The 13400-nt window shown below is 40.0% G+C and overlaps 1 protein-coding gene across 7 annotated transcripts in view; it reads right to left on the bottom strand.

The window, feature by feature from the left end:
- Nucleotides 1-13400, bottom strand: part of LOC121885588 (noelin-2-like) — a 35300-nt gene that overhangs the window by 13890 nt on the left and 8010 nt on the right. For 6 of the 7 annotated variants that reach the window (XM_042395200.1, XM_042395218.1, XM_042395208.1 and 3 more), the window contains 3 exons: nucleotides 9384-9533; nucleotides 6931-7086; nucleotides 1239-1458 (listed from right to left, as the gene is read on the bottom strand). In XM_042395200.1, coding sequence (XP_042251134.1) covers nucleotides 1239-1458; nucleotides 6931-7086; nucleotides 9384-9533 — 526 coding nt within the window. Of the gene's footprint in view, nucleotides 1-1238; nucleotides 1459-6930; nucleotides 7087-9383; nucleotides 9534-12478; nucleotides 12642-13400 lie in introns of those variants that run through there. The other variant, XM_042395253.1, reaches the window with a different exon arrangement.

Below are 13400 nucleotides of genomic sequence, written 5' to 3'. Positions count from 1 at the left end.
TAAAAGGTCCAATTTGGCAAAGCAGTAGCTGAGATATCTCAACATAGTTTCCAAAACATTGGATCCCACAATTCCTACCGGGATACAACTCAATAGTGCCTTCTGTTATACAGCGTTCATATCATATCTGAGTTACCTTACAGTTATTATGAGTTTCCGACTTGTAAATATAGCTCTGATATATCCGACTTGGTACTTATTAATACAGAAGTGCCTGCAAACCAGGAAAACATGGATGCCTCATGGCAGCCAAAGTCAGTCGTTCAAAGTAATTAAACCCAAGCTTAATGGATATATTGTAATTTGGTCAAATGCACAGCATTTAACCCTCATACTACCAACTCAGTTATCATAGAACCTTCCCGAGGCCTCGATCAGACAGAGTGCTTTTTAGCAGCCTGGGGAGGCTTTTTGTAATTGTTTTCAGTGAGAGTGAAGCTTTTTGATCGCAGCTTTTGTGTTGCTGAGTGCCTCACGTTTTTCTGCTCTATGTGCCTTGTGTTTTCGCAGGAACGCCCTGAACGCCTCTAGTTGAAAAAACTTAGAACTCAGAACAGAACAACACTCGATGTCATTTGCATTTTTTCCCATTGCCCAGTAGGATGAATTGAAAGGTGGGTGGTTGCCTAGCGAAAAAAAAAAAAAGATGCAGCAAGCTGCTCTTTTTTTTTAAATTGTAGGCTACAACAAAGAAGGCAGTGCAGTGCAATCTGCAAAAAGCGTTCTGTGTTATTGGGGCCTGAGTTGTCACATGACGTAAATGCCTACAACGTCCTTAACATGGAAATCTAACCAATCCTTCCCATCCATCCAACATAATGTGAACACAGCATTAGACCATCTCTGCCAGGTGAATTCCTGTGTGTTTTAAAACTTCACTGCCCTAGATCTTGACGCAGGTTTTCTGATAAAAATTTAAAGGCTCAAGTCCAGTTCATGATGACCTTGGTGACATCATCAGGGTTATCTTTCTTGGATTTTAAAAAGCTCCCTAAGAACCACAGAGGCCATTATACAACTGTTTTTTACTCAATAAGATTGAGTTGTACTTATTGTGACAAGTAAACTCATCTTCTTGTGTATAATTGGTAGAGTGCCTCTTTAAACCACTTGAATGTCATGCAGGCATTTTGTTTACTTGACTAGAAAACACAACCTCATGAGTTCCATTTGAAGGCAGTGTAAGTAACACGTTTACATTTATAACCGAGTATTACTGCCCATGCAGCAGCACGTACCCAGTTTGTTCATGCAGCTGTGTAGCCGGGTCTCCAGCAGTAAAACCCTCTGTTGAAGCTCCTCGTAGTCGTATGCTCCGATCTCTTCCTGAATAGCTGTCAGGATGATTGACAGGTTGAGCAGCTCCAGTCGAAGGGTGGCCAACGTCTGCAGGTCCAATCTGTACTGCTCCACCACTGACAGAAGAGGCCGTAGCTGAGACATCTGACCCTTTAACTCCTGAGAGAGAAAAAAATGAGTCAGAGAGAAGAGGGAGCGCACACTAATGTGGTTAAATCTGAAAACACATCTATCTTTGTCTCTCCTTCGGGTGAGGTAGCTTAGAGTAGAGCCGTTGCTCCTTCTCAGCCATGTGAGGTAGTGCATCTGGTCAGGAGTGTGACTGCTTCCCTGTGGATGGATTCTGGGCTTGTCTGACTGGGAGAAGACCCCAGAGTAGACTCAGAGTGCTTTCCATCTAGCTAATTATGCTTTTTCCCATCCTCACTCGTCTGTCCTTTAGCCAGTGACACGGAAATTGATCGCCATCATCAAAGATGTTCCAATCCCTTAAATGCATCTCAGAGGAGATGAGGAGTGAGGAGAGAGGAGGCTCCCAGAGGAGCTTAGAGCGAGGAACCACAGGTGTGAACGAAGCATCCCGTTAATATGAATTTGTTTAGTGATTGTTCTGTTGATATAATGAGACTGTAAAAGGAAGGGCTGTTGTCTGTTGTGGAATCGGCGTTACTGTAATATTAATTCTACAGCATTATTGCAGTAATTGTATACTGTGTACTGGGGCGGCTGTGGCTCAGGAGGTAGAGCAGTTCCTCCACTAATCAGACGGTTGGTGGTTCCATCCTCGTCTCCTTCAGTCTGCATGTCAAAGTGTCCTTGGGCAAGATACTGAATGCCAAATTGCTCCCAAAGGCTGTGCCATCAGTGTGTGAGTGTGTGAGTGTGTGTGTGTGTGTGTGAATGAGCGAACGAGAACTCTACTAGAAATTAGATCTCCTGATGAGCAGGTTGGCACCTTGCATGGCAGCCTCTGCCATCAGTTTATGAATGTGTATGTGAATGGGTGAATGCTGGCATGTAGTGTAAAAGCACTAAAAGCACGGAGGACTGGAAAGGTGCTATATAAATGCAGCCTATTTATATATATTTATTTCAATTAGACAAATTCCCCTTTTGAAACAAGAATAATAGCACCAACAACAGCTCTAACGTTATCCATTATTCATAAAATAAAAATGATTCAATGAGGTTATTATCTGAATGATGAATGAATCATAAAAATCTTCATCAGCCAAAAGGCTTCTTTTCTTCTCTTTTTCTTATTTTTCATCCTAAGTGCATCTCAGCTCATTCAGGAAAAATATACAGCTATACAGTCTTATACAGTCACAGTTATTATTGTCCTGTAATATTAGCCTGAGCCAGCAGAGTATCCTACTTACTGTACCTGTGCTCTTTCACAGACAAATTATAGATTTTATTTAAAACATTTATTGTAGGTTATTTGCTTCCCTTATGTCTGTTCTGTTCTTTTAGTACTAAACAAACTAAGTAACAAGTGAGGAATGACTCAGGAACGACCTGATAATTGAAGACTATATAGTAGATAATGATGAGTTATGTGACAACAGACTGGGAGATACTATATGAATGAATCATTAGGAAATGATTGGATATCAATGAATCGATCATACTAATCACTTTCTTGTAATGGGTAGTGAGTATAATATCACTTACATTCTGAATGCCTGTAATCACTACTGGAGTAGCGCTCATCAATTAATGTATTAATTATTATTAATTATTCCTACGCATTTGATGCTTGAGATGCTGTTCGTCATGAGTAATTGCCTTCTTCTAAAAATGATGCTGCAGTGAGCGAGGATGTCCCATTTGGTAAATATAATTACTCCATGCTTGCGTCTCTCTCTCTCTCTCGCATCTCAGCTTGGAGGAGCTAGGATGCGAGGACAACACAAAAGCGAGGGAGACCGAGAGCCTTGTTAGGCAAATGGAAAGCACCCCCAGAACTTGCCTGAGGGACAACATATCCCATCTGGCCTGGGAATGCCTCATAATCCCACAGGAGGAGATGGAAGATGTGGCCAGAGGAAAGTACGCCTGCATCATTTGCTACCAACGTGACCCAGTTAAACAACATAAAATTGGAGGAGCGATCTTTTTTCTGCATTTTGGCCTCCCAACCGCAGTAACAGACAGCTTTTTTTATGACTGAGAATTGATCTGTTGAAAAGTGCTCTCATACTGGATAAATTTGAGCCAGTGTGGAGAGAACAGGACTTTTTTCTGCGATCAATCTGAAGGAAGATCAATATGGTGTAAGAATTATGTGTATGACATAGCTGTGTGTTGCAGTGGGAGGTTAAAGGGTTGTTCTTATATGCTCGTTTTATCTTTGACACTTAAGATGTCTTTTCACCTTAAAATCCCGTCAAAAAACTCTATACTGGGTAGGGATAGGAGTTGGATTTGATATGGAAAAAAGGGATTAAGCAGAGTGTCAAAAGCGAATACAAAAACCTTATAATCTCCTCAGAACATCTCATACCCCCACATACAACACAACAACACATCCAGGAAACGGGCTTGGCAAACAGTCAAACATTTTATGTGTCTAATCCCACCCCTGCTATCTTGAAATCAGGACCTAAATACATCTCTGACATCAGTTCATCTGTTTCCAGAACTGGTTCAGCATCACATTTTGCATAAGAGCACAGCGATTCTTTTCTAATTGCTTGGTTTGAGATCTGACCGCTTCATTGTCATCATTATTTACGTATAGTTGTTTTACTGTGACATTAAATAAGCTTTTAAAACGATCTCGACAAAATACCGTAAATGTCATGGCCTGTTGGACTGTAAACACTTTACCTGGCTAATCCCTCCCCTGACATGTCTGCTCCTTCATCTTCATCTCACTCTAATCTCTCCCCTCCTGGTTCACTCTTTTATCTCTCCTCTCTCTCCGCCCCAACCTTTTACCTCCTCACTTATTTCACTTTGCTCATTCCTCTCATCCACCCCACCCACGGGGAAAAATGGTAATATACAATAAGACCTCTCTTCTTTCTTTTATCCTCCATCTCTCCCAAGTCCTCTATCTGTGTCTGTCTGTCTGCCTTAATCTCTCTGTTTGACCCCATCTTCTCCATCTCCCTTGTTTCCTTCCCCCCAGGGGGCAAAAATGCTGTTAAGTTATTGATAAACTTACTGTAGTTGCACATAAATATTCACTAGCTCTGCCTCTGCCTCTCAGTGCAAAGGCAAAAGCCTATGACTGTGAAAACCCCAAAGGTGCAACACGCACACACACGCACACACACGCACACACACACACACACGCATAAACTAACAGAATAAAAACTTAAAAACAGACCCCAAAGCCCTGTGATGTTGTTAAGAAGATGCTCGGCAAAAGATGAAAGGCAGAATGGATTTATGAGGAGGCGGTAACACTCTCTATTTGGGGAAGTAAGGGGTAATGTGTAGGGATGGGAATCGAGAACCGGTTACAGTCGAGAACTGGTTCCAAATTGTCCGATCCATCGTATGCCTCCGAGCTTATCAATTCCTTTAATCAATGCCGGCATGTTTTTCTGACAAACCCATGCATCTGTGCTGCTGGAAACTTGCAACAAGAGAGAGTCATGGCACAGAGGAAGAAAGGGTCCAAAGCGTGGTTTCATTTCACGAAGATGACAACAGTGTTTATTGTAATGTCTGTAATTGATCATTTCGAGTAAGGATGGAAAGACCAGCAATATGATGAAACATCTTTCTACGCAACATGGGCTTAAATTCAAGGAACGCCATGTATTTGATACTCTATGCATGAGTACCACAGCTTTCCATCCGAGCAGCTTGTCCATTGGGTAAATATCTTATGTTATAATAACATTAGCACCATGCAGGCAGGCTTAGCAGATTTTCTCTTTGACCGAGAAAACCTAAATGAAAACGAATGCTGTACAAATATTCTCTCATTTCATCCGTTGTAGAAGATGACAGACTGTTGCTACAGCTAGCTCGACTCGCCCATCATCTCACCAGCCAGCAAAACCTTTCACGCTTGCTGCACAGGGAGGGAAAATTAGCTTTTGCACACCTGAGTCACATGCATGCCTTTTTTTCTACTCTGTTGCAACACTGTGTTCAGACTCAGAGGAAATAAAACAGTTGCACTGACGCTGAAAACCTGGCCTTGTCTTTGTCCATACAGAAAATTGATCATGAATCAATGAGGGAATCTATGAAGAATCAGACCGATAAGCAGAATCAATACTGACATCGGTATCAATAAAATCTCATCAATTCCCATCCCTAGTGATGTGAGTGTGTGTGTGTGTGTGTGTGTGTGTGTGTGTGTGTGTGTGTGTGTGTTCCTTGGGTACCACCTATGGCTCCTCTGTCTGTGTCATACAGCATCTCATGCATTTAAATAGTGGATATAATATTCTATACTGCTGGGATTACACGCCTCCAATGAATTATACAGCTTCATCTCAGAAACTTTATTTTCACTACCTGCTATCATTGTCCTGACATTTAATGATATAAACAATCAATACTTCCCCAACATGAGGTCAGTCCTACCCTCTTTCTCAAATTGGCTGGACACTGGGGAGCCTCGCTATTTCACAGGTCAAAGTTCAGTCAGAATGAGCTCTTATGTCAGTTGAAGCAGGCGGGATCAATTTGTGACCGGGCACAAACGGGAGGTGAATTTCAGTAAACCTGTGTCCCTTTAGCTGTGCACTCATTACTAAGAATATTGTTTGATGTCTTTGTGTTGTCTGATTGTTGCCTGATGAAGGTCTTATGACCAAAAGTTTTTTATCAACCCAGTAAGAGCTGACTGGATGATTTGTGTGTGAAAATGTGTCTTGGTTAAAACTGGGCTAAATTTGGTTTAAAAAAAAAAAAAGAAATAAATAGAAAAAGACTGTGAAGCAGATTCTAACTGCAGGCTGAAATAAAGTGACATGACAGTTACATGTAACCTAAATGTCTAAAAAACTTTCACTTTTCATCTCAATTTAGCTCAGTTTTCACCTACACAGCCACCGAGACATAAATCCCCAAATCAGTGCTTACTGGCAAAATTACCAGTGACAGAGTACAGGATTTTATTACATTTAGGTCAGTGTCATTAGGAGTCTTGAGCTGCCAACTGCAGACATTTAAGACATTTCCCTCAATAAAAGGCAAGACTTATCCAGTGAGTTATCTTCTCTCCTGCAAATTTTAAAGCACCAACAACTAAAAAAACTAAGTTGTAAATGAGCTCCCTCTGCTTTTCTGTGCCAATATTATGTAAATTTCATCGTTAATCATCATCAGTCATATCAGACTCATTCAAGACAAGATTTTTTCGGACAGCTCTAAGTCTTAATATGTGCAGTGATGCTACAGCTTTGCTGGCACCTTCTGCACAAGGCTGTGTGACGCTTTTACACAGTGGACATGAAGCCAGCAAATTGACAGCTTCAAGACAATTTTTGTCCCCTTTCAGAAAGATGCTCGCGTGTCTGAGTGCAGGCAAGAAACTTCAGCTTGGCATGCGTGAAATCAATGTTTTCACACCAAAGGTTATGTGTTCCCTACAGCGACCGTCTTACACTGTGTCTATGTGTGTGTGTGTGTGTGTGTGTGTGTGTGTGTGTGTACCTGCAGGCCCTTAGCCGTCAGAGTGCGGGGGTTGGCCACATAAGTGTGTAAACGTCCATCCACTCCTCTCAGCAGGGGCTCAGAGTCTCGGACGTACTGCAGGTCTCTGGATGTCCTCAGGTCTACCACCTCCATGGACTGACTCACGTTCTGAACCTGACACACACACACACACACACACACACACACACACACACACACACACACACACATACACATACACACACACACATACACACACACACACACACGATTAATATTATGAGTGATTATTGTTAGTATCCTGCGTTGCCAGAAATGCTTATGATTTGTTTTGGATGCCACCTGTTATTTGTTTCCAAACACCTGTTGTGGTTTGGAATGGTATTAGATGAGAAACTTAAAGGGATAGTTCACCAGAATTACATAAAATATATTTTCTTACGTAAACCTCGTGGTATCTAGCCATGCAGATAAATTTGGGATCAATCTGACTGGGAGATATCCATCTTTCTGGCTCCACCCCGTTCCAGTGGAGATTACAGTTGCTACTTACAGCATTAAAAAATGACATTTACTGTAGAAATTTCAACAGCAAAGTGTCCAGAAACACTGTCCCAGTTACTCTACACTAACCTGCTTTTTGTGTGTGCATTCAAGATATGAATAACCAGGTGTCTCATGTTTCAAGTAAATGCTGTATCCAGAATGTGATTAAAACGATGATAAGAGTAAAAACCAGGACACTCTTGTGCATGTAAATGCACTCAATGACAATGCCAACATGCTGATGTTTAGCAGGTAATATTTGCCAGGTTCACCATCTTAGTATTGTGCGTCAGCATGCTAATATTTGCTAAGCTGAAACTGGTGGAAATGTAGTCAGTTTAGCAGGTATTGGTCATAAAACAAAGTGCAGGTGAAGTAAAATTTTGACCTGAAGGAGGTGCCAGATGAAAAGTCAGGGGATCACCAAAGTCATTCGGATTCATCCTCGGGGGACCATGAATGTCTGTACAAAAATCCCTGCCGTAGCTGTTGAGATATTTCAGTCTGGACCAAAATTGTGAACAACCAACAGACATTGCCACCCATAGAGCTGTTAGCGTGGCTAAAAATAAAAGAATACATATCACAAAAAACAAACTGTGTTCTTATAGGGACTATTTCTTTGGCAGAAAGTGGTTCCAGTCTAAACTGTTCACAGAGAGGTCTGTGGACGATCCAGAATAGAGACATTGATTCTGGAAAGACATGTGGCACCATAAACCTCAGATACTGATATCTCAAAATGGACTAATAAAGACAAAATACACACAATGATGATATTTCTCTTTGAAGGAAGTTCTCATTAGATCCATTTAAACAAGAAATTCTCACCTACACTATGTTGAGCTCTAAAGAAACTAACACTCCCACACTTCTTCTCATTAACCTTCCTGAATTGCTACCAGATACTTTGAATCTCTTTTGATATTGAACGGAAAAACAAATGTGAAAAAAAAAAAATCCATCATAAAAATGACCCAGATATCCAGAAGTGATATGCAAGCAAACAAACAAACAAACAAACACTCAGGCAAAAACCCACCCACACATCCTCCTGCTGTAACACATGCTGGGGAGGACTGAGACGCGTGGAAAAATCAGAGCACAACACATGTAAACACACACACGCGCACGCACACACACACACATACACGCACAGCAAGATCTACATGTCACTTCTAGAGACACGCTGAGTTAAATAATTTAAATAATTTATTTCTGATTGTGTTCATGTACATTTTCCTCATTCTTTATGTGTGAAGAGAATAGATGATGTAAAAAGTATGTATGTTATTGTCAGTGTGCTGTGCTGGACTTGTACTTTGATGCCAATACAGGATATATATATATATGTCTCATGTGTGAGCCTTGCTGTAGTACCATGCTTAGAAAAATGTTTGCTGGCCTGAGGGTGTTCAATAATTCATCAACTTTTGTCATAAATCACTTTTATTTACCTCTGAGGACACATACATTACATTATGAGAAATGTGCTTATGCAATCAATGCATATCCTTATATAAACACACACACACACATATATGCATGCAAACATATATAAGAACACATGGACGTTCAAGCATACAAATAGTCATATAGAGAGCTGCGCTCTGCAATATGTAACAAAGTATTTCTTTCCCTCCCATCTGTCAGTATTTCCTTTGAGTTTAAACTCTTTTGGCATGTTGAATGACTGGGAGTCTGTAGAGGATACAGCTACTGATGTATCAGGAATACATCTGTCAGTGAAACCTGAGTGTGTGTGCGTGTGTATGTGTCTGTTCATGTGTGTTTCTGCAAGTGTCAAAACTAAGAGACAGTCCAGTGAATATTTCATTCCAGTACGCTGCCTTTCCCCTGCCGCATTGTAATGCTGACCACTAAAACATGCAGGGATGCACTCACAAACACACACACACACACACCTGTTCAGTCAGCAAGCGTAGTTGTCGACTCCGAGGGTCTCGTTTGCAGAGGTTCCGTGCAGGGGCGACCACCGTGCAAACACACCTGCCGTCAGGATCTGAAGCTGTGCTGTACACCTGCCAGCCCTCCTCTGAGCCCGGGTACAAACCCTGCACACAAACAGACTCTCTGTTAATGATATTACTGCATGAATATCATGAACGGATGAAGATATCAACGCTATCAGTGAAATTCAAAGTAAATCATGTTTTTCTGTTTTGTTTTTTGCTGTAGCTCAAGGTTCAAGTTTTACACTGAATTGTGTGTTTTATACTGAATATATATTTGGCAGCGACTAATAATTCTTTTCGCTTTTTTCATTATTAATCTATCTATCATCATTCCTGTCACAAATTTAAGAATCCAAGATAAGATAACGTCTTCAAATGTCTCATTTTATTCAATCAACAGTACAAAACCCAAAGATCAGCAGAGATATAAAACTGAGAAAAGCAGCGAATGCTCACATTTGAGAAATTGGAGCGAGAGAATATTTTTTGGCATTTTTGTTTGATCAGTGATTTAAACGGTTAATCGATTATCTAAATTGTTGCAGATTATTTTTCTGTTGACTGACCAATCAATTAATCATTTCACCTCTAAATTCATATTACACTTCTTAAATGAATACTTAAATTCACATACTATTTTTATTGAACATAATCTGCGATTACTCCAGCCACCCCTTATGACTTTTAAGGCATTTTTGTATATAAAAAAATCCACTCAATAATATAAAATTTTAAGGGTTTTTTGGGGGGCATTTTTGCCTTTATTGGGCAGTCAACAGTGAAGTGGCAGACAGGAAACAAGGGGAGGGAGCTGATATGACATGCAACAAATGTAGCATGCACAGTATCCATTCAGCTACCAGAGTTTTAATGACCCTATAAAATCTATCTAGTGCCCTCTTAATGTCCAAATTGCGCATTCTGTTGTGCATTTTCTGAATGTAACAAAAACATTTTTATAGGGAGCATTATATTGTTGGGACTCCTTGGGAAACAGACACAAGACCTGGACAAGAATGATGAATGCACACACTTACTGTATGTTTCTATGTCTGTATGTATCACACACACGTTTTTATTAAGTTCCATGAACACTTGCAAGAATGTTATGGAATCCCTCAGGAAGCGCTTACCCTCAGGCTGCATACTAATCCTGCCTCCCACATACAGTATATGTTTTAAAAAAAAATCCAGGAGTACAGTATTTTCACTTTCATCATTTTATGTATATTGATATGAGGGTGAGATTGTAAAAATTGTAAGAATTAACATTAACATAGCAGTAAAGCATACTGTGCTTTTTTCATACATAATACAGTCACTGCTAAAACTACATTATATAACCTTTGAAGGTTTGCATGTTGCATTTTATCTTATTTTATTGTGTTTGCTTTGTTTTTGTTATTTTGTGTGAATCTGTTTTTCAAAGTGTAAAATGTGTGCTTCAAAGGGACCCAGTGACTCATACTACTGAAGCTGTTTCTTTTGTGCATTCTCACAGCATGTTATTCAGGTCAGGCTTTAGTCAGAACGGTGGACACATATTTTCCTTAAAAACTGTTGCTGTCTAATTCTGTCATGCTGGTAAATCTCAGCAAGGTTTCATGATCTCTCAACTGGACAGGTATTGTGATTTAACTGTCCATTTACATTTGCAAAAAGGACAGTGCACGCTCTTTGCACTTTATTGTACTTGAGTGCACCATAGATATCTGTGTGTAAATTGGATATTTCTTATTTGCAGCTGAAATCGGCTTTGACATCTCCCACATGTCTGTGTCCAGGAAAGCTAGCAGCATAACTGGAGAATTTCCACCCTCTGTATCAACAGCCGGAGCTGCTGTTCTCTCTGGCAAAAGTCACCGGCTCCCTAGAGCTCCCACAATTCTGCACACAAAATGATATCTACCCTATTCAAAGTCCAGAATTAATGAAGGACTTCTATTCTTGCTGCTACCATTTTATTTACATATTAAAAACGTGTCCAACTGACAGACAAGTTAATTTTTTTTAACCTTCATCATTTGATTTAAATGAAACAAAACATTTCTAAAATTAACTTTATCTTCTTGAATATTATGTACTATTATCACTAACTCTGCAGTTCACCTCAGTTCTGTGGAGCATTTTAGCGTCTTTGAGCTCATTGTTTTGGTTTCCTGGCCTGCAACTTTACTGTTTTGATTTACGCTAACTGCTCTGATTGCGTCATTTTTGGCTGCAGCAGGAAGCTAAAAAAAAGCTAGAAGGTGTTTAAAGAAAAGACCGTACGCAGCATCATATGGTAAACATGGTGAACATGGTGGAGCCGGATATTTCTCCATCCAGGTGGAGACCAAAAACAGCTACAAGAAAGCAATTAATGGATGGAAACACCAGAAACAAGACTTAAGATTAATGCTAATGTTGCTCCCTAGATGTGTTTGCTAACAAGTTTCCCATATTAACCTACTGGATGTCAGTGTTGTGTTTACAGCTTGTTTCCTCTGCCGCCAAGTGACCAAAATGTCAGTTATCGCTGGTGTTTAATCAAGGTGGATCGAGGTGATTTTTGGTCCTTTTGACAATTTTTTATTAACTTGCTTCTGATATTTAATTCTTATGGCCATGATTTGCATTTTTTAAATGTTTTATTGCACAAGCAATAACGCAAACACTTTTGAACAAGAACAACATGGATTTGTTGAGGTGATTTTCAAGGCTGCAGCACACAGCAAGACACATGCATTTATGAGGTACTTATTAATTGTTCTAAAATACCACCTAGGTTGTTATATAATGACACGTGCGGAGGAACATTTTCTTTTTTAATTTTTTTCTTTTTTGGGGTTATTTGGGACCTCATTAAGTAGCACTGAGGCAAGTGCATTTTTTCCCTAGGGTGTGAGCGTCGGACCCAAGTCACAACACATTAAATTAGAGAACAAGTGGAATCATGAGCTAATTTCCGTGAGTTTTAACCAGGTCTCCAGTTTGACCTACTTGGTGTTAACATTTCAGAACAATGCAAAGGCACAGCTGAGCTCAATCTGACACACACCAACCTGCCACAGTAATCTGTCTGAGAAACGCCAGTAGACGAGCTGCCCTACAAACCCTGAAAAAGAATAACGACAAAGGAGGAATCTGGGAGGATGGAGGGAAGGGGAGGTGGAGGCCTCGAGGGAAACATCTGATAAATCAATCAGCTGGGTTTGGTGTGGTAACCTTGAAGTCTTGTTCACTATGAAGCTAATAGAGGAGGGGGGGCGGGGGGGGGGGGTTAAAGAAGAGGACATGCATGGGATGAGAATATAAGCATCGTTTGTGCCTACTGCTCGATGTAATTAAACACAGGAGGACATACGGCACCTAAGGGCTCATTTCACACAAGGGAAAAATAATAAAAATCTACTCAACTGATTGAGATCAGTGTAAATAGAGCGAGAGTACAGAGCTAAATTCCTGCAAAAGTTACTCAATTAGAGGCAGTAGGCAAAGGAAAACATACTATAGCCTACAAAAAATGTGCATAACAGCTTATTTCATACACAAAAACCTAAATGTCTGTTTAAATGTTGTCATCTAAGCTCAGTGATTCCCAACCAGGAGTACTTATAATTTGCCAGGAGGGACATGGAAAGATTGTGGAGTAGCTCAGCTAACTTGAAAAACTAAATCTACATAATGAGTCAGTTGTAACACCTGAACACTACAGTACATTGTGTGTGATTGTAAGTGTGTTGCCAAGCAAGCAGGGAAATCTAAGCAATTAGCTAAAAGTAATAGAAAAACACTTAAAATAGTTAGCTCCAAGTAATGGATAAAAGGTTAAAAGATAGATCAAAGTAATGGATAAATAGTTCAAATATATAGCTAAAAGAAATGCATAAATAGCTCAAATAGGTAGCCAAAAGTAAAGAATAAATAGCTAAAATAGATTGCTAAAAGTCATGGATAATAGCTAAAAGATAGGTACAGTAAAAG

Source organism: Thunnus maccoyii, chromosome 2, assembly GCF_910596095.1.
Source record: "Thunnus maccoyii chromosome 2, fThuMac1.1, whole genome shotgun sequence".
Lineage (NCBI taxonomy): Eukaryota > Metazoa > Chordata > Actinopteri > Scombriformes > Scombridae > Thunnus > Thunnus maccoyii.
The sequence above is the reverse complement of the archived record's forward strand: the minus strand, read 5'-3'. Positions and strand labels throughout refer to the sequence as shown.